Below are 26,731 nucleotides of genomic sequence, written 5' to 3'. Positions count from 1 at the left end.
CATTGTTCTCCAAATTACAGCATCTACAATTCTGAACTGCGTTTCTCCCGATTTCAAATATTCACATTGAAACCGCTCTTTTTCGATGTGCGTTTGATAAGCCCGTTATTCCATTGTTTAAGTGAAAGTTATGATCCTGCAGACTACTGTAGCTACACGTCAAGGATACTTTCACCACCTTCGGGTGCGTGTAGTTTGAATATCATGGAAGGTCCTCCCTTTTTCTTCTTTAGATTCTGTCTACTTTTACTTTCATTCCAGAAGTAGAGAAAACAGGTTTGCAGTAAAGTTCATATGCTGAGCAATTTGCTGATGAAAACAAAAACACTGTCCGAGCATTGAGATGAACAAATTTATTAAGAAATGACACTCTTGTAGGCAATTTAGTGGCGCCAAACATAAAAATATTCACTGGTCGGAAAAGGCAAAGCCGTAAGATTAAAACCAGTAACATAATGAGCAAATTTTCCATAAGAAGGTAAAAACGACACTGAGTAAAACTTCTTCGGGACACTGCTTTTTCAACATACAGTACAACCAGATCCTTGCGTAACGATTCAAGAATTTCAAAGCATTCGATTTAACGTGGACTTGGCAGTGGTGCTAAACTAATCAAAAAACAACAAGTGCAGTTCTCAGTCAAGAGTCGCTGGTTTTTGTCGTCAAATATCATTGGCAAATCGCAACGTTTTTTCGCAGGCGTTAAAGATCAATTCAAATTGAATTTTGTCAGCAAATAACTTGCAATTTTCTGATTGCCACAAACACATGCATGTGTAAAAATGTACGTTGGCAGTGTGCGTGAAAATTGAGCACTAAGGAAACACTTTTGTACAAAAACAGTTACCATCTAAAATTGCTCAAATCAACCAAGTTTCCCAAAACAAACAGATGGCGAGCAGATCTCGGATGTGTAGAAACGTTAACTGGTGTCAATTGGTGAACAAGTTAAGCAAAGGGTTCCCAGCTGAGTGTAGATTTAACTTTTGCGATGAAATCTATTACCGTATACAAGGGGAAAACTAAATTTACTGAAGAAAAAAAACCTACAGACTATATGATAAGCATTAAACACGTATAATCTGAAAAACTGCCGGAGGTAAATTTATCTGCACAGCCGGGCAAAGGATAAACAAAAGTAAAAACGTGGAGAGCCTCTGAGCTGAGCGATCCACCAATTTGTATGAGATACAAAAACTAAGGTCAGCTACAGATAAATGAGAGGTGAAAACAACATCGAGTGAAAGCATCAATGCTTTCATTTGTTGCTGCGATTGAAATAGCTGCAACTAATTATTGTCGCTTTATCACCTTGGACGTGATTGACAGTTGCGCATGTGAAGAAAGAACAGTATCATGACGGGTTTATGGCAGCTAGCTTGCGGCATTGGTTAACAATCCACAGACAAAATTCAAAAACTGGCTTCCAGTCTTGTCCTGCGATATCTTTCGTTGCAATGAAAGCTGTGAAAATAATATAAAAATGAAACAAACAACCCTGTAACATTGAAGAAATGGCAAAGTCTAGCAAACGATGTCATAACGTTGGGAGCAAGTCTTTTAGGCGCGTACAGTGAGGTGCCCGTCAAATAGGCGCGCACACTGTGGCGCCAGTTCATTTAGGTGCTATTTCTAGTAAAGTCTGCATATTGTATCAGCTTGGCAGGTAGGGCAATGCTTTTCACACAAAATGTTATGTTGAACAGAAAAATGTGTTGTTTTGTTAATGCGCGTGCATTTATTTGTTGTTAGTTATGGCTTCAGTGAGTGAAGCTGCTTTATCCGGCAATACTTTTCACACAAAATGTTGTATTGAACAGAAAAATATGTCATGGCTTACCGTGAGTGAAGCTGCTTAAACCGGCAATGCTTTTCACACAAAATGTTATATTAAACAGAAAAATATATTGTTTTTTTAATGCGCGTCTTCGGCATATACTTGTTGTTGGTCCAGGTTTGCGTCGGCGAAAGCTTTATCAATAAATTATATTCAAGTTCCCGAACATGACTGAGTTCACTTTTAGTTATATAAGTCAAATAATAACTACACTAAACATCAGCAAAAAATATACCGTAGCCTATATTCAAGCGGGTGGTAGGCTTGAGTGAAGAGAAACTTAATTTTCCGTCAAAACCCCGACTAGGTTTTGCCAAAGCTGAGCTGATACAATTTGCAGACTTTACTAGGAATAGCACCTAACTGAATAGCACCTATCCTGACCCCACAGTGTGCGCGCCTATTTGACGGGCGCCTAACTGTCTGCGCCTAAAAGACGTGGACCCATAACGTTCGACGTGAGCGTTTGAACAGTGCAATTCAAGAAAAACTCGCTATTTTCCAAGAATGATCGAATGTATCCTATTTCGGCTCAAAGCTCGTCTCTTAACGTTCGAGGTTTGTCGCGTCAGCATTTTCTAAACCTCTGCTAAGTTAACATGTGCACTGTGCAGTTTTGCTGATGGTCAGAAATAAAAACAATCTGTTGGGATCAAGATTCCAATAAGCCCTCTCAACCTGAAGACGACCATTGTCTGTATTCGTCTTAAAAAATTGAAGTGACAGTAAATCATGTCTTAAACAATATCATATGCTTATTTTAGCTACGCTTGCTTAAAATTACTCGTTATGACTTGATTCACGTTCAAGTTCTTTTATTTCGCATCTTCAGCACATGTGAAAAAAAAAACAATACAAGATTACAATGTGAACTACGTTGTTTGCTGATGATGATGGGAGTGGCAGAAGGACCGAACTGGTTCAAATAACTCTATTGGGATGTAAAGTCTGATTCAGGTGGATTTATGCTACACTAGTTTACGGTAAATATAAAATATAATGTTGTGATCAGACGGGTAAAATAAACACTATCACTAGTGTTATACAAACTGACCTTAATTTTATCGATGTAAGTCATGGAGCCTTTCCACATGCTCTTAAACGAAATAACGTCAGGTTGATGCTTGTAGAACTCAACAATTTGATTCTGCAGTAGACGATTGAAAGTTAGTGATATTGAAAACTCAGCTCATGCTCGGCAAAAGGTTGTTGCCCGCAAGGCAGAATTGCGTGTGATACAATACAAGTAGGCTAAAGAGTTTTGCATGTCAGAAAGTGTTGTTTTTCCTCAGCCGAGTGAAGAAAACAATCGACAGCAATGGGCAGTTAGACACCAGTGTTTGCCTACGAAACTGGGCTCATCAGAATCGTTCTGCCAATTCATGCCACAGAGCTTGGTTACAAAAAAATAATAATACAAATACCATTCAATAACATGAGACACTCTTCTGGTGTAAACTAAGCTAAACTATCACGAGGTATTTAAGGGAAAGTCCACATTTATTTCGCTTTATTAAGCAGACACGCCGATACTTCTTCAGGCGGCCAGGTCAGGTAATGACTACTTATCTAGCATATAGAACAAACAAAATACCATTACTCAGCAAAACCTATCCAGTAAGAAATAGTCACGTGTACCTAGTTGAAATAGTTTCAAAGTTGACATGCGCAACTAAAAATATAATAGCTTACCAATTCATGGGGAAGATCTTCTTGAACGCTTTGCTCAAGTAGTTCATTGTAAGACACTTTCATGGGGACGCCGAACCATTGTATGTCAGGATTCAAGTCTGCCGGTGTTGCCATCCAAAACATGTCAAAAGTAGACTCTGCCCTCACGCTATCACGAAAGTCGTATGGACCTAAAAATCGAGAATATTTACAAATCATGTGCATTTCACAACCGTTTGCGTGTTAATGGCTAACGTCTGCACATGCTAACTTTGATAAGTGAATTATATGTATGTTGACTTTTGCCATCAAAATGATTTCCGTAACGTCAATAATAACTGTTCAACCGGAATGCTATGCTCCCTTTATAAACTGTAAGGCCACAATGGGGGATGTCGATTGTAGTTAGATTTCAGGTGTGTTTTGTTCCCGACGCCCCACGGTTAGGGTGCATCATCTCCCCCTTATTTTTTAAATCAAAGTTGTGCCATTGACAAATGGTGTCCATTTTAGGTCAGACTCAGCCAAAAAAATTATGGGGGTTGTGGGACCCCTCCTACCACCACCTCCGCAACCCCCCAAATCCGCTTCACTAAAATCGCAATAACTCAAAAACCAAACAAGATAGACAAATGGTGTTTGGTATCAACATCATTGCAACTACTTGATTTAATTCAAATCTGCCAAAAAAGTTGCAATTTTATGTGAATTTTAATTTTCGATTTTGCGACAGGGTTTGTATGTTCATGTGTAATACGAAAAATATGAAAATCAATCTTCATGTTGACTTTTCCAGTCGCTTGTAGATTTCTGGCTGGTTAAGTTTAAGACTGCTCAAAAGTATTCTAGTCATTCTCAATAAATTCATAACATTTGAACTATTGAACTTATTCTATTACAGGGATAAGTACCTGTACCGGTACTGTAATTAAGCACGGCTATCAATCTTGTTAATTTCTAGAGCACGCTTCTTGTTTATTTTGTTGCAAGTTGTGCTTTCATGACTTCAAATAGAGCATTATATGATGATAACAACAAGCTTGGTGGCAAGATATCATTTGAGGATGCAGTTTTGAAAGGAGCTAAACTAATTCAGGTGTTCCCCAGCTCTAGTCGATAAATGTCTTGTTGATCGACATACATCGGTATGTCAACAAGACATTTATCGACTAGAGCTGGGGAACACCTGAATTTGAATTCTGTACAGAAAAGTGCAATTAAAGATCACATTTTCTCATGTACAGAATGCCAAAATAACGTTTCTATTAAGCAATTTGAGATCATGTCCAGAGGCAGGTCTGAGTATCAAACTAAGATCTTGGAAGCCTTGTACATAAAACGTCACAATCCACTTATGAACAGACAATTGTATGCTTGCGGCTCGTCTTTCTTGCTCTCTGTATTTTTAAAATTAGTTTTTTCACACCTTGCCTTTCTACCATATCATGTGATCTGTTTAACACCTTTTGATGCAGTTACCTTTGATTCTCGTGGAGCCTATCATTGAGTTTGAGCTAGTCAGAAGTAATGTGTAGTTTTTTGTCTTTTCCTGTTTATAGATTTAGTTTAACCATTGTATTTTATTCAGATGTAGTTAAGTTGTATGTATATTATTCCTGAAGAGGACATCTTGTGATGTCGAAAACGTTCGATACTTAATTTGTTGCGTAGTTTTGTGTTTCTATATGTAATAAACTTGAAGATAAAAACAGAGAGAGACTGTTCACCAGGCATTTTATAATAAAAGTAATTTGCGTTCTTCTGGTGACTATTTACTAGGTTACCTCCTGGTTAGGTTACTTAGGTTACCTCCTTGATAAAGTCAGTCGTGCTGACTGACGAAACGTCGGAAATACAAAAGCTAGTTATCATCTTTAACATCAGGAGGTAACCTAGTAAATAGTCACCAGAAGAACGCAAATTACTTTTATTATAAAACTTGAAGATGTTAAACTTGATCACGTTACTCGGCTTCGTATGCCTATATTTCCTAAATAAACAAAGAAAAGATGCTACAGACCTTGCTACTCAACTGCTGACAAAAAATGATAGCAGTGATATCCCTAGGGCGGACTATGAAGAGCTTTTACAACTACTTCTTTTTAGTTTTCAAACACCCCTCCCACACAAGCCATTCAAATTCAAAAAACCAGGTGCAAATTATAAAGCTCGATGGATGGCTAAAGTGATTTATGCAATAAAACTTTCATTGCTATCTATGGAGGCGGAAAAAGTGATGGATCCAAATAATGCCAGAAAATGCTTGATTTTACAACCCAAGGACACCAAAAAGCTGAACAGATATGCATTATGCAATGTTTCTTTTGTATGTGTACATTCCTTGGTGGTTTCGTTGTGGTTCTGCAATATCTGCTCCACAGGCTGACCTAGCAATGATAAAAACATTGCATCAATACAAACAGATTGATGCAATAGCAGCGTCAAGTGCTTTAAAAAAGCTCCATTTACATATGTGGTACTTGACTAAAGAGATGGTCCCACTTTCCCTGTTTGATGACCACGTTAAAGATGAAGAGAAATGGGAAATTGCTCAAGCTCTGTTAAAAGTAAAGGAATCAGTCCCTCAAAAGAGACAAGGTAATGGAAAGCCAACATTTCCAATGCTGGTTGATGAAAAATCTTCCCTGGCAGACTTGATAGGAGAAGATTCATGGTAGTTTTTTAAACTGTTAAAGTTGGAAACAGATTTTTTAAAAAGAGATGTTAAAGAGTGGCCAAAAGATGAACAATATTTAACTGGAAGAAAAAAATCAGCATCAATTACTGTTGTTAATGACTGCTCAGAGAGAGGAGTTAAGTTGGCCACAGACTTCCAACCATCAGCTAAAATACCAAAACACTTTGAGAATACACTTCAAGTGGTGGAGACAAGCAGATCCAATAGGCCAAACTTAAGGAAAAAGCCGCTCACATAAGATATGGTAGATTTATCAATTGTCTTACCAAGTGAGCAACACATCATTATTCATTACATTATAATATACTGATATTGTATCTACACCATTCATTTTTGTACACTTTTTTATTCCAAGAGAATCTCCTGGTAAGCAAGCACGCACATGTATTCCTCACACTGTACTAAGACAGTAACGTGTTTTTGATGTGTTGATATATTTCACTCTATCAGTGTGTGTTGTGTATCTGTATCTGTTTAATTGGAAACTGGGTATGGCAGCAAATAACAGCAGGCTTGCTTTACACCAAGATGGAAATAGTGCAAAAACTTGTATGACAACATTAAAATAATACAAATTGGCTATGAACTAACTTTATTAGGCCAGTTATCACAAAATCAGATATTTTATAGCAAATGATATTTCAAAATTTGATTGATTTTCAAATATTTTTGTATTATGCATGAACATACAAACCCTGTCACAAAATCAAAAATTAAAATTCACATAAAATTGCAAATTTTTTGGTAGATTTGAATTAAATCAAGTAGTTGCAATGATGTTGATACCAAACACCATTTGTCTATCTTGTTTGGTTTTTGAGTTATTGCGATTTTAGTGAAGCGGATTTGGGGGGTTGCGGAGGTGGTGGTAGGAGGGGTCCCACAAACCCCATAATTTTTTTGGCTGAGTTTGACCTAAAATGGACACCATTTGTCAATGGCACAACTTTGATTTAAAAAATAAGGGGGAGATGATGCACCCTACCCACGGTGCAGCATTAGCATATTTCTAAGAAACCGTTAGTGTGGATCGACAGTAGTTCTGTGTTTTAACTTTTCGCTTATTTTGTAAAATATATATGAAGTTGTAATTTAATTGATTAAAAGTAAACACAATAAGCGAGATCACGTTAAAAACTCAACAAAGATTATCAACCAAAAATCCACCAATTGCCGAATAGTAGAAAACAATAATCTGAACTTTAAACCACGGTTGAGCTGAGCTGTAGATAAACTAATGTGAATTAAAAAAAATGATTACAACACATATCAAATTCACCACATATCAAGCCAACCGTTGGATGAGTGTTGAACATGAGTTGCAATTCACACTGAACGTCGATATCACGGACTGTGGGCTCAGTTGGGTTGTTCGGATGAGAGTGGTACCAGCCAACACGTAAAAGTCCTCTCAAACCCATTCCGTTTGATATCTGAAAAACCACAGCTAAATGAACAAAGGTTTATTATAGGCAAAAGGCTGTGGTGTTAACGTTTACAATCCTTCTAGCAACCTCGTGCAATTTTACGACAATCAAATTAGGATACTGTAAATGCAAATGGAAAAGCCGAGATTTACAAGATAATTGATAGTTGATGCCCTATTTTTGATCAATAGGCTACGTGAAAATATGTAATGTTAACGTAGTTTTACTGCAATTTTGGGAAAATCAAACCCAAACACTGTTTGTACCTCTTGTTCCGTCACAGCTGCCACCTCAGGATCACCAAGCTTGCAACGGCACGGAAAAGCTTGCATTATATATAAGCCTGGAAATAAATTCCTTTACTTCAAAATTACATGTTAGATCAAAAATTAAAGCGAACAACTAAATACATTCACACCTCAACAGATAATTTCCACCGATGAAACCAGATTGAGGTAAATAATAGCAATTTCAATCACACGGTAACAAACGAATCAGCTTCTTGTGGCATATGAGATAACTCTTAATCTGTTAAATTGACTCAAAATTGAAAAGTAAAAGCAGTTGCCTGCTAGTAGTTTGTGGCGAATACAGACACTGCTATAATTCAATCAAATGCAATGTGTATATAACAACAATATTGGTAAATGAAGATCAATCAAGCCCTTAAACAGAATTTGCCTGTAAGTATTTTGATGAAAGTTTTCGATAACAGCTTTAAATTTAAAATTTTATTTCATGAAACGATGAGTTACACAGTGCAGTAGGTAAAAAATAAGCATTTTCCAATGTGTAGACGATTTTCAGCAATATTTTCGTGCTTACATTTCTTCATAGGATCCCATTTTCCACCAAGGTAACCTAGCATCTCGTTGGCGGTCATGTGGCTGTGGAAATCAATCAGAAGCAGCACAGAAGCGGACACCATCACAGAAAATGGCTGTGACTTTCCAAGATTGTCATCGAAATATTCATACTCAACAAATGTGTTGGGATCACTGCGTGTAAATTTATTTATGAACACGGTAAAAAACTATAAATACGTCGAGTGTTTAAAAAAAGATGTTCTAGCCCAATGTTGAGTTTGGTGACCTTGCAAATGCCATTGGTTATAAAACTACATTTTTTAAATTCCTCTATAATAAGAAATAAAAAAATAAGCAAGTGCTGTTATCACATTCCACCTATCTCCATAAGGTTTCAATTATTCAAATGTACAATTAATACTGAAACCAAACAAAAAAGGTACAACACAGCTTAATACGAGTGTGATAATTACGACTTCTCCACTCCTCGTTACTTCAAAAAGCACAACCTTTTTTTCAAAAGCAAAGGAAAAACGATGTCAGATTCCGAAACAAATAGTCCTTTATAGCTACAAACACATGGTACACGACTTAATACCCTGGTCCAAATGACGCGCAGACGAGTGACGCGATCCGTAGGCCGTAAGGCACGAATGAGGTATAACCTGAATGCCGGAATGCATAAATGACAAAAGGCCCGAATGCCGCAATGCAAGAATGTCGCGAGATTGGATTATATAGTACAAAAATTAATGGTTTTTTTTAAAACGGTACTAGTAATTTCAATTTTCATTTTTTACACAAACAAAATTGTTTTTGCACCTAACAAAATAAAAACAAGTCTTATTTATTATTCACAAAAAGTAATCGTCTTTTTATATGTGTCTTCATTTTTGTCTGTTATGAGTTTTTTTCGTGTTGCGCAAAAAGTAAAAATGACCAGGTTTTATTACAAATGCGTTTATAAGATAATAATGTGTGAAACTTCACTTGATTGTTCTCATACCTTGGCAACTGCCGACGTCAAATTCAATAGCTGGCTAAGCCACTGCACTCCCTTAACACTTCTCTAAATAAACATATGTCATCGTGGGCTTTCGATACTGTTGCCATCAATGCCATCCAGACAAGTATGTTTCAATCATGAAACGCTGTTTGACAGCGAGTCCAAACCTAACCGGTCTTGTTCGAAAACAAAACAATGTATATATACAACTGATTAGATAAACAAACAATGGTAGATCTCCTGTGTTGTTCCTGAAGCAGTGAGGAACGAGATTAACTGCGGGAAACCAGACTTAAACTTCGAGTTTGCCAAATGCTTCTTCTGAAAAAGAGTTCCCTGCAGACGTGTCGATTAAGTTTAAAAACCAACAAATGCATTAATGGCACCTGTATTTCATCTCTTCATCTTTATTTTGTTAAGTGCAAAAAAGCAATTTTATATTTTTATTTATGGAAAAAAAAATGAAATTGCTACCGTATTGAAAAGAAAAATTAATTTTAGTACAAATAATCAAATGTCGCGTCATTCGTGCTTTGCGGCCTAGGAAACGCGTCATTCGGACCGCGGCATAAAGTCGTGTATCCACGAACACACGATAACATTTGTGGAGGCCAAGTTGTGGAAAGTTTAAAAGATCAGCAGCATTTTTTTTATTGTTGTCTATAATGTCTAATTGAACTAGAGGTAACAGTGGCTTTCCTTGTTTATAATAGAGAAACAAACAAATTAAGTCGTTATCAGGGTTGTTTACTTGTCATATTTATATACTGTGTTACCAGTTGAATTTATGCTTCAACTCCGTAGCCTTTATTGATCTTCTGTCCCGATTTAACTTGTGATCCGAGTTCAGAGTTTTGTCTTCTTCCAATGGCTGCGTAAAAATACACCCGTAGCTTAAAAAATCACGCGTGTGGCATGGCATCAATGTCTTGTGTGTTGGTATCACAAAAATACAGAAAGCCAAAACATTCTTGAAATAAGTATATAAATGGAAAAAGAACTCAATGACACAATAATGCAAAGAAAGCTTACAAAAAAACTGAACTCGATTGATAAACTACTCATTTTCTGGAAACAGATTGAAACGATTAATATGTAAATAAAACCATACGTTTGCTGAAGCAGGAGGTAATCCAGAGACAAGATTAGATTGGTTGTGTTTACGAAACCAATTTGACTTGAGCTTGTCCAGCTTTTTTCCCTGGGTACAAAAAACGGACAATGGACACATAATAATACAACTTAAATTTCAGACATTTACCAACAAAAGAAAGTGGTTTATTTTACAATTTAAAAAGTAGCATCTACAGAAAAATAACACCAGGAAAATATCTCACGGCAATGCGCATTCATTATATTCATGAACTTAACTCAATTTATCAAACATATATATATATTGATTGATTTCACAGAGAATTTTCAAAACCTTTTATACAATAGCCTATATCAGAGGTGGGCAAACTTTTTATCCCGAGGGCCGCATTCAGAATCGGAATTTGTTCGAGGGCCGCAGTAGCCTACAGTATAATTAAGATTATAAACCAAAACATAAAATCTAAACTAGTCAAAACACAAGCTTTTATTTATTTTTAAAGTGACGAAAGAAAGGGAGATTTTGTATGCAGGGGCGCGGGGAGTAGGGGTGCTCAATGAGCTGCAGCTCCCTCTAGAGCTAATTCAGCCCCCCCTGGAATTTTCAATAAGTGCTTCAGCCCCCCCGAGAAAATTATGACAATTCAAGGTAGGCTACATAACATATTTTCAGAAAAATGTTCGAACAATAATTGCTATTATGAATCGAGTTGCTGTTACTTGTGGTCACGCTCATGATTCGCAATAAAGAGTCGTCAATCACAGGGAGAGGTACCTCGCAGTAGAAGTACTAGCCACCCTCCCTACTAACACGGCGGTCCATCGTTTATTGGATATCAATCTACAATAGTTACATTTCACGCTTACTTCTGAACATTACTATAATACATGATATTGCTTTGTCATGTCTAAAGATAGAAGAAGATAGTGCAATGAGAGGAGAAGCACTTGCAAAGATATTCGGCTTGGTAAAACAAGCACTCACGATGCACCTTTATTTTGCGATTACCTGCAGCGGTGAAGTTTTTCAGCCTGCAGAAGCCGTCGCAAGACAGCTTCAAAACGGAATGGCCCGTTTCGGTGAGTCCGATCCCTTAACGGGGGATTTTTTCATTTTTTTTTTTAAATTATCGGGTACCGTAGCCTAATTATCATTGCCGTTTTAGGGTTAGGGGTTAGGAGTTAGGGGTTAGAGGTTAGGAACTCACCGAATCAGACTCACCGAATCGGACTCACCGAATAGTAGCAGACCCGCTTCAAAACAAGAAGATCTCTGCTTCTTCAGCTTTGGAATCAATCACCATTATCCGCGAACGGATAAAAAATCTCAGAAAAGATTAATCCGTTTCCAAGATTATGGAATTAGCGCACGTCTTTGCGTCTGCCAATAACCTAAAGACGCCAAAGGATCCCAACTCCTGCAAGATTTCGAAACACAGAGGAATCGGATGCTTTGTCGTCTGCGGGAGAAGGAGCGTTGGAAATGGCAATAGCCTACATCGAGGCTCTTGATTTGGTTCAAGCTGAAGATTCGACCATGCGGATCTGCTTACAGCAGCCAACACAGAGAAGACCCTTCTGAGCTGTGCAAACGGTGAGGAACGATCTGATACCGAGATCAGCTTACCCGATGCCATTAGAAAAGATCGCCTAAAAACGGAACTTACCTTGCTCAGCGATGTTGTAGCCTAAGTGGAAAAACCGCAAACTCCGTTCAAAAGGTTGCTGAGATACTAACGCAACTAAACCCTCAAACACCACATCTTTTCAAATAAACGCGAAAATTCGTGGAGCTCTGCTCTTGCCTCCCGGTTTCAGCTGCATCATCAGAACGTTGTTTTTCTGCTCTAAAACGCCTGAAAACGTGGTTGAGAAGCTCAATGACACAAAAAAGACTTAGCCTACTCATCTTGCGTTGATGCATGTCCACCAAAGCATTTTGGACAACTCTCGATGTCAAAGAACTTATGACACAGTTCATAGAGAAAACACCTGAGCGAAACCAATCTTCGAAAGCGTGTGAGAACTCATTTCCACAAACTGTCGTTTTCATATCACTTTCTAATCTGTTCTTTATCATTTCAATTTCCTGAAAAGCTCCTTTGTTGTTGCCGTTCTTCATTTGTTACAATTTACAATGTGTGTGTTATGGCGTCATTTCTTACACAGGAGGGATCGAATGCCCACTTCCTACCAGTTGTAAATGTTCTCCCACATAAGGGGGGTCTGGGGGGCGAAGCCCCCCAGAAGCTGACAACACTACGGCAGCTTCAGCCCCCCCTAGAGAAAAATAGTTCCCGCGCCACTGAGTACATGTATTACATAAAAGATATAAAAAATGTTTGTCTCAATTATTTATTTGAATACAACCCACATCAAGATAACACTTTGCCAGACGCACTTTGAGCGAATTAAACAGAATACATCTGTGAGCGAATTAACATAATCAGAAAAACTGTGGCAATCGCCGCTTTTCTCTCTACCAAGAGTCTTGGCCTTGATCCAAGACTAAAACGAAAAAGAAAGTCTCATGATGCGACAGGCTGAAGTCAGAAATTTCGATTGTGACGTAATCGGCTGTTTAGCAATGGCTGCTTTGACACTAATAATAGCCATATGCATTCATGCAAGATAACAATGTGGCTGGGGAAACAAACTACTACAATGCGCCAAAAGGCTATAGGCTAATTTATCTTTATGAAGATGACATATAGGAAGAAAACGTTTAATTAAGTCATTGTAATAATTAAAATTGTCAAGCAATTTTAGGATTATTTTTTTATATAATTGCTTTAGGCTTTTGCGGGCCGTACAGATACTGTTGCGGGCCGTAGTTTGCCCACCTCTGGCCTATATGATAACCAGTGTATTTGATAAATAGGAGTGACTTTGGTTCACTAAGTTCTATGGCAAAATTGTTTTAAGGCACAAAATCTATGCCTTAAAACAATTTTGGGTTTATTTGGTTTCTAATTAATTGCTTTCATCATAAAGCAGGAAAAACAGTGAAATATATACACTATACAGCATAGAGTAGAGCAAAGAATTTATAATATTATATATGAAGACTTTTGTGACATGACTTTGTGGTGGAATATGTAGTATGTACTGGTGAGGTCAGACACAATTGCAGAATGACATGTCTATTGTCTATCACTGCCAATTCTTACCACACTTGGAAATCTGAGTTTACCTTATACTTTACAGAGTTCCAACCACAACCAGATTTCTTGGCAGGATTTACTCTTTTTTTTATGTATGTCGCCCATGAACTCGGAGATGCAAATTGAGAGTTGTCCCATGTAATTTTACCATTAGGCAATAGATCACCGAAATATTTCTGGCCCTAAATGCAACACAATCAAGTATACAATTAACAGTTAAAAACACACGAGATTGGTACAGTAAACACACTTGTTCAATTGTTCATGAGAAATTCCTGGGCTATGAAAACCAGTTTGTTGATTGTATTACAAAGTTGTGTTTAATGCACCTCAATCCAACTGAATTATTCTGCATTATCCCACCTTTAAAAGTGATTGAACAACCACTTGACTTCAAATCAATGTTTCATCAGATACAAACATCACATGCCTTAAATATTTTTTATTTCATATTTTTTTTAAAAGCCAACAAATAAGGTGTTGTAAAACTTTAACACTCTGCAAGTTTTTATACTTCACAAAAAAAAAAATTTTACAATCGTCTATCACACATGTTAATGGAGTTCACTTTAATTGCAAAATGATAGTTAATCTGAAAATGTTTTGTATATATTGTAAATTTTAACTAGAAATCCACATTGCACAACCAATTGAAATTTTGTAAGATGTAAAGTTTGGCATGGGAGCATGAATTAAAAACATTCTGTCAGTTACCATAAGAAAACATAATTCCACATCTAATCTCATAACTATATACCAAGTATTCAATAGACAAGACTCCATTCCCTGGCTCAAGAACGCCTTCTTGAAGGAGTGTCTGCATTGTGATCCCTCGTGATGAGTTACGTGGTGTAACAGTGCGAGGGGCAACATCCTGTAAAATATAAACTAATGTGTAATTGTCAGCCAGTCAAACCAAATGCACAAGAGAAACACTAGTAAAAAGCAATACTGTTAAGAATTAGGAAATTTTGTGTTCCATTTTGTAAAGACGATTTATGGACTATTCCATTCTTGAAAGGGTTACCGGTACATCATTGTATTAAAGGCAAGCAAGGTAAACATGGCTGTCAAAGCCTGGTTCAGGCAAGGCAATTGAAAAAGAACGAACAACCAACTGTTGTACAATCTCATGTACAAACTATTTTGGAACAGATAATACCATTTTTTTTGTCTGATTTTATTGAGTTTAATGGACATCAACGGAAAGTTTTTCAAGGGGAAAATTGGAAAAAAATGGATCAGAGTAGATTTTCTATAAGCAGACTTGTCATCCACATATCGTTTTTCAAATCAAATGAAGTTATGCACATGTTGCCGGCAAATGTGGCAATTAGCCCTGTTTGATAGGCTAATCCTACTGGTAAAGCAGGTAAACCCATAAATCCATGTCATAAAATTTAATTTTCTCAATACTTTTAAAAAGTCAAGTCAATTTACTTTGTTTCAACAGCGCCATATATTAAAAAACAACCAGAGTAAATGTAATTGTCAAAACAATGCATTTTGATAATTACATTTTGCCAACAAAATCAGACAAAAAGTATCGCCCCGATAGCTCAATTGGTTAGCGCGTCACTTCTGGAACGAAGAAGCTTCAAAGGGGTCATTCCATTACATTTCAGGTCAAAATTAGAGGAAATGCCACCCACCCTCTCCGATTTGGTTGATTTTGACATATGTGAGAGATGGCAACCCACTGAGCTCAACAAAAAAAAAAATTTTGAAATTGGTCGAGGGGTTTTAAAGTTACACCATTTTCAATTTTAACCACACGGTGGCAGTATTTCAGCTCCAAAGAGTAAAAATGCCCCAATATCTGTTATACTGAAGCTAGGAAGTTGATGAAAATATGTAGAATACCATTTTGGGGGATGAGGAATCCAAATTTGCTAACAGAATATAAGAAAAACATGTAGTTTTGGAGTAATTTGATTATAAATATTTTTTGAGGTATATATTTTGGGGAGAAATTTGCCCATGTAGCCAAAGAAAAAATAAACATTTTTTTTGGGGGGGATGTTAAGCTGGACTTATATTTTGATGAACACACTCCAATTTTGTTGTTCCATATTGTTCCTTGCCTGGACTGGTGGTCAAAGTTCTTTCTAAAATTTTGCAAATTTTAAATGCTGTTTTAACATTGTACAGTGGGGCATTCCACTCATTATCATCAGATTTTTTCAAATTTGTAACCACCAGTCACAGATTTTGCTTATTTTGACATATTTTGTACATACTAAAAAATGATGAAAGTAGCAAAAAAAAATTTGAAGTATCTTCATTGGGGGCCGAGATAGAGCACTTTGAATTTTCGGCCACTAGTGGGATTTTGGAAGCTGAGCACAGTCATTTTTTCATTTTGCGCCTTCATTTTTTCACAATAACTCTTTACCTTGAACGATTTTCGCACTGAAAACATCAGGGTTGCACAGAAAAAAGATGCAAAAAAGGTAGATTCATGCTTATTTCACCTCAAATACTACTTTTTGAAATGTGAAACACTTCTGCTACCTCGGAAGTGAAATTTCAGACAACGCTGACCTTCAGGATGAAATACAACATCGTTTAAATTGTGCTAGCACTGCTTTTGGAAAACTTTGCTCACGAATATTTGACAACCATAACATACGAAAAAGTGCAAAGCTCGCCGTCTACAATGCAGTAGTTATCACAACACTACTATATGCTTCCGAGACCTGGACCACCTACCGAAACCATATTAAAACTCTTGAAAGATTCCAACAACGCTGCCTGCGCAAAATTCTGAATATCAGCTGGGAAGAGAAAAAAACAAATTTGAGCGTGCTAGAAGAGGCTGAAACAACAAGCATTGAGTCCCGCATTATTCGAAATCAACTTAGATGGTGCGGGCATGTAGTGCGAATGCCAGATCAGCGTCTCCCTAAACAAATGTTCTACTCGGAATTGGCTAAGGGTAAGCATTCGGTAGGTGGACAAAAGAAGCGGTATAAAGACTCACTGAAGAGTAATCTTAAAGTGTGTAACATCAATTATACAAACTGGGAGGAAACCGCAGAGGACAGGCTGCTCTGGACATCTGCCACTCAGAAAGGTGTCGCCACGTTTGAGAAGAGCAGATCTAAAAGGTTAAAAGAATGCAAAGAAAAGAACGACAATCACACCCACAACCAACTCTCCCAAACGATCTTAAATGTACCAAATGTAACCGAACTTTTAAAGCCAAGATTGGACTAATTAGCCATTTAAGAACTCACCGTTAGCTTTTATTTTATTGCGAAGGCCATCATCCTCGAAGACGAGGGATAGCCATCATCATCATCATCACTACTTTTTACCAATGAAGTGCCTCTCACTCACAGTACATGCTGGCATAACTCAATAAAATAATGCACTAGGGCTGATGAGGCCTTCTTGCATAAATGAGTTTTAGTGTAGTACAAAGTGGCATTACTTGATTTTTGTGTACAGAAATATCCACTGTGTTTTTAATTTATCCTTGGAAATTTCCTTCACAATCACATCCTTAAGTCCTAATTTGAAGTTTGTTTTAAGTACCTTGTAGTACTTTGGTTCATTTTTTCAATTTTCTGATAAAAATTGGACAAATATGATGCTCTGGGTTTTTTTAAGTGGGTTTTTTTAAGTAGGTTTTAAAAAAAAAAAAAACACACAGGTTTTTTTGGGTCGGGTAAAATACCGACAACCTTGGAAAACATGCATTTTACCAATTTAAGATCCAAGAAATTCATTTACCGTAAATTGCAATTAAAAATATGCTAAGATGAACATTTCAAATGGTAATTTAGGGTTAAAGTTTTTCTTAATTTATTTTTGATACGCTAAGTTTGGGGGAATATTTCGGAGCGTTGACAAAAAGATCCCAAAAAAAAATTTTTTAAACAAAGCAATTACAGTATAATATTTTCACCAAATTTGATTGATGTAAGTTTTGCATAAACCAAAATATTCAACTTAGAAAATATCAACCCATATATATAGAAAAAATGAAAATAATTGAAACATAACTGATGCTTTGTCACAATATTTGCAGGGTTCAGCCATATTATGGTCCATTTCTTTAAGAATTGTTTTATGTGTCAAACTACCAATGTTTTATTATTCAGCTGATATCACACACCTAGTCTGATCAAGCCTTATCATTTCTGAACTAACTTTTCATTGAAGTAGAAAACTGCCTGGCCATGATGTTTTTATTATTCAGCAGGAAAGGAGTTGTTAAACAGTTTGGTTTGGAAAAGACGATATGCTGGATGCCACCCATTTCTGCACTTTTGAAACTAACTCCACTTTCTACATCAAATGGTAGAAGTTACACTTTTAGCTCGCAAGAACTGAACAAACTTGAAAAACTTTTTAACTAGACTGATGTGCAATTTGGTGTATTTTTTATTACTTGATCCTCACTCAATAATTTCTAAGCTGTACCTATGGGATTTAATTATACTTCTAACTTTTTGGATCATATGGATTGAAACAAATCACTGTCAGATGACAGGCATTGCAATTTGCTGTTTCAAAAATGCCAAAACTTCATGTCAAAGAAATTGGAATTTTGCCAAACTGAGTATCAGTTTTAAACTGCAGTCCCTCTCAAAAAACAGATGGAACAACTAAAATAACTCATCATAAAGACATAACATGAACAGGTAAATAATTTCAGAAAATTTTTTTTTGAGTTTGGTCATGGCTACATGGCCAAAGCACCCCCCAAAGTTATCCCCTCAAAATTTTTGAAACGTTGTTTTCATCTATAAATGATATATTTTCACCAATTTTGACAAGAAATTCAGATTCCTTGCCCCCAAAAATGGTATTCTACATATTTTGGTTGTTTTTTTAGCTATAAATTACAAGATATTAGCAAAACTTGAATTTTGGGGGGGCACGATGCCCCTGTCAGGTGGTGAATTTCAAACCCCCACAACTTCTAAACCACTTGGTCAATTTCAAAAATTTTTTTTTTGGTGTGCTCAGTTAATGATTGTGAACTTACTGCCAAAGTATGAAACATTTCCAAGAGTATTGGTTTTTTCATGACCTGAAATATAATGGAATGACCCCAAGATCAAGCGGCACTGGTTCGATTATCGGGGTGTGCGCTTGAGCAACGCACGTTAAGGACTGCTCTCCATTCAGCGGCATCTAATAGGTAGATGGAATAGTTCCTTGGCAACAAGACTTCAACAATCGGAAACTTCACTCTGTCAACCTCGGTGACCGGGCCTGCGTCAGTGATTCAAAGCCTCTACAAGTATGCGAAACTGCCAGGATTAAGCTCTGCAAGAAGCTTTCCCAGTCCGAGGATAAAAATTCAATCAATCGATCAATCGTAAACTATAAAGCACTACTTTTTAGAGCAGTAAATTTTCAATTGGCAGTCACCAAATTCTGCTTTTATAACATTACCATTTAAAGTGCATAAAAGTAGCAATGTCAAAAAAGAAAAATCTCACCTTTTTCATACTATTATTGGAATCTAAGCTTTCTGTTTCATCTGCGGTTGAATCATTTTCATCTGCAATCGAAGGACGTGAAGGCACAGCTATGGATGGTGCATGTTCAACTTCGTGATTTTGTAGAGGCAAGTTAGCAATGTTGCTTGGAGGGCGGATCAATGGGCTGGTACCAGTTAAACCAGTAAAAGACCCTGAAGTATCCATTGCAGAATGAGAAAGATGAATAAAAGTCTAAAGCTCACAATCTCTACAAATTTTTTTACCAACAAACTGCTGTTATCTTAATTTAGATATAAGAGAGGCACCTAACACATTGCAGCTAAATCTAAAATAAAGACAAGCATCAAGCTAGCATTGACAGTTGAACATGGTTGCAGTTGAACAGTTGGCACATTGACATTTGACAATCTAGGAGTGTTTAAGAAGTGTTGCCAGATTCTGACAAACAAATTTTCATCAGTCGACAGGAGCCTGAAAATTCTCCAACTAAGTGATGACTCATTGATTGAATTTTTTTCCTCGGACTGGGAAAGCTTTTTGCAGAGCTTTATCCTGACAGTTTCGCATACTTGTAGAGGCTTTGAATCACTGACGCAGGCCCGGTCACCGAGATTGACAGAGTGAAATTTCCGATTGTTGAAGTCTTGTTGCCAAGGAATTATTCCATTCATTAGATGCCGCTGAATGGAGAGCATTCTTTAACGTGCGTTGCTCAAGCACACACCCCGAGAGTCGAACCAGCGCCGCTTGATCTTGAAGTTGAAGCTTCTTCGTTCCAGAAGTCACGCGCTAACCAAATGAGCTATTTTAAGAAATTTTAGAAGCAAAATATGTTGACTTGCCTTAGGTGGCAAGTAGTTGGTGCCTTACTAACCAACAAGGCACAAATCAATTAGTTAACATTGATGTAAGCTTGATCGTTGCACCAAGCGTGGTGTAGTCCAAACCACCCACTCATAACTAGCCGTCAGTGAGACGGCGCGTAGCCATTGTTTTCTATTTTTTTGCCATGGAATTGATGTTTGTAGTTAACTATTGATTGTTTTTCGCCAAAACCAAAAAATAGGCTGAACTCAACAGTTAAGATCACTTTCTCCACACATACATTCTGAAAGTTCAAAATTTCCCACAATCACTAATTTTGGTCCAGAACAAATGTAGCTCCGGGATCATAATGGGAGTAAAATTTTTCAATGTTATGGATAAGTTTTTTTTATTTGGCAACACTAATAAACTCTAGTGCTGCCAGATTCATATAAATAAAGAATTGAATGCTCACATTCATAATTAAAAAAAACAGGAGGTTTATTTTGTTTCGCAAAAATAGCAATTGTAAACGAATGTGCTGCATAAAACAAGCATGAAAATCATATACATAACCAGTTGCAAAAAAAAAAACAACAACAAGACAACGCACCAAGAAGCCGTGAATAAACACAAGGTTATAGATAGTCTAGAGCCGAGACAGAGGATAGAGGATATTCATCGACTAGAACTAGGAAAATTTATGTTTAAAATCCACCATAATATATTACCAAATCATTTTGAAAACATGTTCACAAAAGCTAAAGACATTCACAAGTATTCAACCAGAAGTGCTAAGAAAGAGTCTATATATATTCAGCAAATAAATTCCAATTCTGGGGAAAAAATGCATTAAATATGCTGGAGCAACCTTGTGGAATAATATCCCAAAGCAAATCACAATGTTGTCGTTTTCTTCTTTCAAAAAGGAATGTAAAAAAAACAACTCATTTCAAATTACTAAAGCTGATTTTTGGCATTATTTACATTGTTGGCATTGATAAACTGATTTTGGCTACTATAGTTACTGACCCATTTAAGTGTCATTTTGTGATTATATTGTTGCTTTAGGCTATTGTTGTTGATAACTTTTTTTTCCGTTTTTGTTGTTGTTGTTGTTGTTGTTTTTCTTTGTGTTTGTTTGTTTTTTCTGTACTATTAATCCAATTATATATTGTATCCAGTAAAACATCCCATGTGGGGGCACCTTGACTTAGATAACCGCATGGTTTTTTCGGTGCCTCCATGGTGTAGTTTCCATATATAAAAAGCTATTTGTTATATCTTCTGATGTGTACATTGAAAATAAATGTGGAGCTATGCTATGCGATTGATTGAGACCCTGTTTGTCATGCCAACTTCACGAGATTAAAGTTTAGGCTGCAAAATTTATAAGCGGCGAATTTCCACTTCAAAGTCTCCGCTGTCAACACTTCTATTATAAAAACATGATCTATTGATCTACCGTAAACTGGGGATACTTTGAACAACTTTCGTATTTTTTATATCGTAAAATTTTAAACTCTGAACCAATCGTCCTGATATTGCAATATATTAGGGGCTACATATATAGGCTACCCACCCCTTTTGACATGTGCAAGGAATGTTAAAATTTTTTTGCACATGTTACCTTTTTTTGAAATTATGTGGTGTTAAAAGTGTCACGAGATTTTGGGGTTACTTTGAACGGGCTCTAAATTTCTTTCTGTGTTCGATATTGTTTTGTGTAAGCTATCACACTGCTTTGAACAGTAAATTGTATTTTAAACACACAAGTCAACGAATATAGGCCTATACACACAACAGTCAGTTTAAGACATATAATCTTATCTGGGGGGTATTTGAGAGAAGGGGAAGGATTCCTCCAAATAGTGTTCAAGGTTTAGGCTATTGTCTCCTTTCTTTTTCAAGGTCAGGGAATCGGAACAGGCCACGATTGTTAACAGGAATAGTCTCAAAGTTACGTTTCAAAACGTCTTTCCATTTAATTCATAATCGATTTCATCTTCGAACGTAGGCTAGGCCAATTCCATCATACGTTTTTGCAATTCCTTAGTAGCCTATGGATGGCTGGCTTTTGAATCTTTATCCTCTGACTGACAAAGCCTTGAAGGTTATTCCTGGTAGTTTTGCATAGGCTACTTGTGGATGCTCTAGACCACGGGTTCCCAACAGGGGGTACTCGTACCCCTTGGGGGTACGAGATTAAACATCAAGGGGTACGAAGATCCTTGGGCCACAAAGCAGCTTTTCAAACAGATTTCACACTGCAGTTTTATTTTGGAATTGTAAATGATATTATGCCATTACGGTCTTTGCTTTGAAAAAAACAATTATCAACAAATAATGTTGTTAATAGGAAGCCATAACAAAGTGTTCTTTTACTTGCTGCTGCTGAAAATGAAAATGGAAACCTTGCTAATTTTCCTTGTCTTGATCAAATTGCAAATAACTCGATTTGCTGCAAAATGTCAAAAATGAAATTATGTCCCATTTAAAGATGCTGGTTGATTCTTTCGATGGTTACTTTTTTGCTGGTGAATTGAATTATTTCCAGCATTGGATTATAAATTCATTTTTTTTTTTTATTCAACAAAATGTCGGGTGAGGATAATTTGAAGGAAAACATCATCAAAATGAAAAGCGAAAAATTGAAACTGCTATTTGACAAAAGTTAGAAGATTTTTGGTGTGTTGCTATGAAACCTTCCCAAGTTTTGCTATGGAAGCCATGGCAGTGTTAATAGCCTACTCTTGTATATCAAAGTTGGAACACAAAGTTGGAAGTTGGAACACAACACTTCACCATGCTGTTTTGCTAGAATCATTCATTTATGAAATTGTGCAATGGAGCGTGAAGTAAATTAAGTCTCGAACCAAATTTCCAGACTTAATCGAAAGTAATTTTACCATGAACTACGAAAAAGTGACTTTTGACAGGAAATTTCGCTTTACTAGGGGGTTATTAACAAAACTATTACCCTGTCAACTAATTTTGGGGAACTGTTCAAAGTTTACCCCGGTTTCAAAGTATAGCCTAGGCCTATCCCCATTTTACGGTACTGTAACTAAGAGGGTGAAACAATAACTTCAGACAGACTTGTAATTCTAAACATCAAAGATGTTAAGCTACTGTGTAATGTGCATTGTGCGGTCTGACCATCTTAGTTCTGTTTTCGTTTTGTGTTGATTTGTCTTTGGCTCTGTCGGCAGTAGCCTATCGCTAACAGGGGAGTCCAAAGAGGACTTTTGAACCTGGAAATGGATCTAAAGGACCGAAATTTTTCCAAGGCGCCTGGAAATTTGAAAAAGCCATCACATATTTTCTGGATATGAAACTATAATTCGTTTTTAAACTCAATTTGGACCCAGAGGATTTCATTGGTATCTTGGAATAATCCCTCTTCAACAATCGGAAAACTTGACTTTGCCAATCTCGGTAACCGGCCCTGCGTCAAGAGCCTCTACAAGCATACGAATTTACCAGGAATAACCTACCAAGGCTTTGTCAGTCCGAGAATAAAGATTCAAAACCAACCAACCTCTTTTACAAAAAAAACTATAAAGCGTGCATATAGGCCTGCTGTTTTATTGAGTTATTAACACTTGCAACAAGGGCGATTTAAACTTAACCAAATTTAAGACGTGAAAAATTCCAAAATTTTAAACTAGGAAGTCTTATGACGATTAACAAAATGAAATTTTGATGTCATATTGGAATGACTCAGCAGGCAAAAAGTTAGCAGATAAAAGGTAAAAGGTTAATATAGTCATAAAATGAAAACGTCCATTTAAAAGCAAATTAAGAAGAACGATTAACTTAATATTGTAACAGTTTGCACAAAAAATTAAGGCTACAGAAAATCGTTTTTGACGATACAAATTTTAGTACGGTACATTATAATTTATCTAAGCACGTCTGACAACACTAGGCTACTTAAAAAAAACAGCAAGGCTAGCAGCAGTTAACTTTAATGACTATGTCTAATGATAAAAATTTAGTATAATTTAAAGTTTTATTTAATAATCAATTGCAAATTAGTCCAGAACAGTTTACTTTTTATAAGAGTCGATTTCCATTTGTTGGCGCACTTGTCTCTTTGCATTTATTAGTTCAGCAAATTTCTAACATTTCTTCAAATCGCATTTTTTTTAACAATTCTTGATCAACTGTGAATTTTTTGTTTCTTTGCAGTAACCAGAAACATATTCTTTTTTTAATTTTTTCTAATTTGACGTGTCTCCATTTTTTATTTTTTATTATTCTACTTTTTTATTAAAAATCGTCTTCAACCGAGCAAAAATAATACAGAAAGAATCGTCTTTTAGAAGCCGCTAATACTGAACTGAAAGGGCATGACGTTGATAGCCTCCAGGTTCTTTTGCTGGAATGCAAAGAGCGCCCGTGTCGATTAAGGAATCCAAGAAATACACAGTAAAATCAGTGGTAAATGTCCTATTCAAGATCAAACGGTTCTGTTCGGCTGTCGGAGTGGGCGCTTGAGCAACGCATTTTATGACTCCTCATTCATCAGCACGTAGTGGATGGAATTATTTACAAACAATAACTATTGGAAACTTCACTCTGTCAATCTCGGAAATCGTCCTTGGGTCAGTAGGTCCAATTCAAAGTCTCTACGCTACAAGTAGGCTATGGTAAACGGCCAGGAATAACCTTTCAAAGGTTTTTATCAGTTCGAGGATAAAGACTGAAAACCAACCCTTTTACCTATATAGCCTATAGTCTTATCGGTAGGCTACCGTACCAAAACAATTAAGAAGATTTGATTTGCGTAGTGTAACACTAAAATTATTCATTTTCTTGCTTTTTGGCATAAATAATCTAATTGCATGCCATTGTAAAATGCGATTCTCATGTATAGCCTGGTGTAGGCTACAGCAGGGTTACTCAACTAATGTTAACAAAGGTCCGGTTTGACAAATTGAATAACTTTAGCGGTCCGGTGAATAAGTTATTTCATTTGCAACCACGAAACCTAAACTATCAGTACCAAACCACTTTTTTAGGTAAAATGTAACTCAACTTAGATTTTTGAGAAAGTGTTGGGGAGTCCGGGGTGTCAAAGCTCCCCAGCAACTAGGATAATCACAGTAAAATTTGCTTTCTTTCAATAGAAATCTGTTTAAAGAAGCCCTGAAACGTGGCAATGAGGTTATTCTTTCAAAAGCTCAAGGTCTACCATCAACACCCAGAAGGTCCGGATTCCGACCGCGGTCCGCCAGTTCAGTAGCCCTGGTGTAGCCTACAGTATAGCATAGCCTAGGAAGTCAAGCTAGTCATCCAATTAACATCATTGTCAAAAGCAAAAAAAGGAGGATAATTACAGACCAACACTCCATGGTGCTGAAAACTAGCCTAACTCATTTATTGAATTGTTTAACAAAATTTGACAGGATTGTTTCAATGACTACGTTTTCCCTTGTCGGACTACTGTATACTACAACGTTCAGCATCCTAATTGATTAGTTTCACATCAAAACAAATCAAGAAAACACACGCCACAAGAGAAAGGTATAAAGATACATAAACCATCAAGTGAAAACACATGACTGCATAGCATAGGACTAACGTAGAAATAACAAACAAAGATGAAAATTAAAGAAGAAACTTTTTTCAACAACAGAAAAAGTAGAGTCCATTCTGGCTGCCACACTGAATAAAGTCAGATGATCTAAAAAAACAAGCCTTTTTTCTAGAAAACACCAAACAATTTTCGCAGATCCACTGAATGAATCCCAAGCTTCAAAGCAGGAGATCGCTTTCGTAACCTGAAGTCATTGCGTTTGATATTCCAAAAATAAGGGTTTTTAATGATGGAATTTTTGTCATTTCCAGTTTGGTTTTTCCAGCTTTCCCATGAACGATATTTCGGATAGAATATTTGAAATGTTTTGTTCGAAAATGGTTGAAAATAGTAGTCATTGCTATTAACAGCAGGAACATCATTCGTCCAGTGATCTGATTTACCATACATTAGAGCCGATGGGTTAGCAACAAAAATCACGTTTCGTTCAAACGTTAGAATCTGCAACACATAGGCTACGAGAGTTAGCTAAAATATTGTAGGAAAAGTGCTATTGTAAAAAAAATCATGCAACTAAGCCTATAGTTCGTTTAGCCAGTTGTTCTTATTCTTAAATGATTACAGCAGTGATGTTTTTACTTGGAAGAACAAAACATAAGTCACTTTACCTTATTCGTTTTAACCAAATTATTTGTAAACATGTAGGCTACAAGCAACTGCAATTTAATTCAAAAATTTACATCGAACGTTTTCATCGCATAATTTAATAACTTTGGATTAATAAGGCCATGGCCATCTAAAGATATGGCCTGATTTGTCACATTTTGCAGAAATGTCCAGGTTTTTCTAACTTTGGGCGAACGTTTGAATAAATTTTTCTAAAAATTATATTTTCACGCTTTCTTTATTCTTTTCCTCAGATGACACAAGAGGTTTTAACATTCTCACATGTTGAAAAACAAAGAAAAGTTGATTTCGAAGATTTTAGTCAGACTGTTAATTTTCAATAACAGTCTGATTTTGCGTTTTTTAACTTGCTTTTTCTCATTTGCTATTGCTTCCCCAAGGCAACAAAAAAGTTTTATTTCATTAGGAAGCTGCAAAAAGTAAAAACATCTCAAAAAATGTCAGTCAAACACAAGCAGTAGCTGTAATCAAAATCTGCAAAATGTGACAAATCAGGCCGCATCTTCAGGTGGCCATGATAAGGCTTACTAAA

At 36.5% G+C, this 26,731-nt stretch overlaps 2 protein-coding genes across 3 annotated transcripts in view; both read right to left on the bottom strand.

Moving 5' to 3' along the window:
* Positions 1 to 338: 338 nt before the first annotated feature.
* On the bottom strand, positions 339 to 19,484 carry LOC145768800 (MPN domain-containing protein-like). Of its 2 annotated transcripts, none has more exons than XM_082580395.1 (11): positions 19,161 to 19,484; positions 14,459 to 14,575; positions 13,731 to 13,883; positions 10,557 to 10,646; positions 10,222 to 10,316; positions 8,459 to 8,631; positions 7,900 to 7,976; positions 7,486 to 7,639; positions 3,530 to 3,699; positions 2,892 to 2,984; positions 339 to 1,464 (listed from the first exon to the last, which is right to left on the bottom strand). In XM_082580395.1, the coding sequence occupies exons 1-11, from the start codon at positions 19,365 to 19,367 to the stop codon at positions 1,375 to 1,377; spliced, it is 1,419 nt and encodes a 472-aa protein (XP_082436521.1). In that variant the 5' UTR covers positions 19,368 to 19,484; the 3' UTR covers positions 339 to 1,374. The 2 variants fall into 2 exon arrangements, with proteins under 2 accessions (XP_082436521.1, XP_082436522.1); XM_082580396.1 differs by having other exon boundaries at positions 10,563 to 10,646.
* A 5,882-nt stretch (positions 19,485 to 25,366) lies between these two features.
* Positions 25,367 to 26,731, bottom strand: part of LOC145768878 (uncharacterized) — a 36,950-nt gene continuing 35,585 nt past the window's right edge. Inside the window, exon 15 of the mRNA XM_082580484.1 lies at positions 25,367 to 26,013. Coding sequence (XP_082436610.1) covers positions 25,681 to 26,013 — 333 coding nt within the window. The 3' untranslated portion in view covers positions 25,367 to 25,680. The remainder of the gene's footprint in view (positions 26,014 to 26,731) is intronic.

This window comes from Aplidium turbinatum, chromosome 4 (assembly GCF_918807975.1).
Source record: "Aplidium turbinatum chromosome 4, kaAplTurb1.1, whole genome shotgun sequence".
In the NCBI taxonomy this organism is placed as follows: Eukaryota; Metazoa; Chordata; class Ascidiacea; order Aplousobranchia; family Polyclinidae; genus Aplidium; species Aplidium turbinatum.
The sequence above is the reverse complement of the archived record's forward strand: the minus strand, read 5'-3'. Positions and strand labels throughout refer to the sequence as shown.

Excerpts from the sequence above, each read along its gene's own strand:
- LOC145768800 (XM_082580395.1), bottom strand. The coding sequence starts at position 19,367 with ATGGATACTTCAGGGTCTTTTACTGGTTTAACTGGTACCAGCCCATTG. Across the intron at positions 13,884-14,458 it reads TCTTGTCTATTGAATACTTG|GGCCAGAAATATTTCGGTGA; the intron begins GTATATAGTTAT and ends TGTTGCATTTAG. Across the intron at positions 7,640-7,899 it reads CAGCTGTGACGGAACAAGAG|ATATCAAACGGAATGGGTTT; the intron begins GTACAAACAGTG and ends GTGGTTTTTCAG.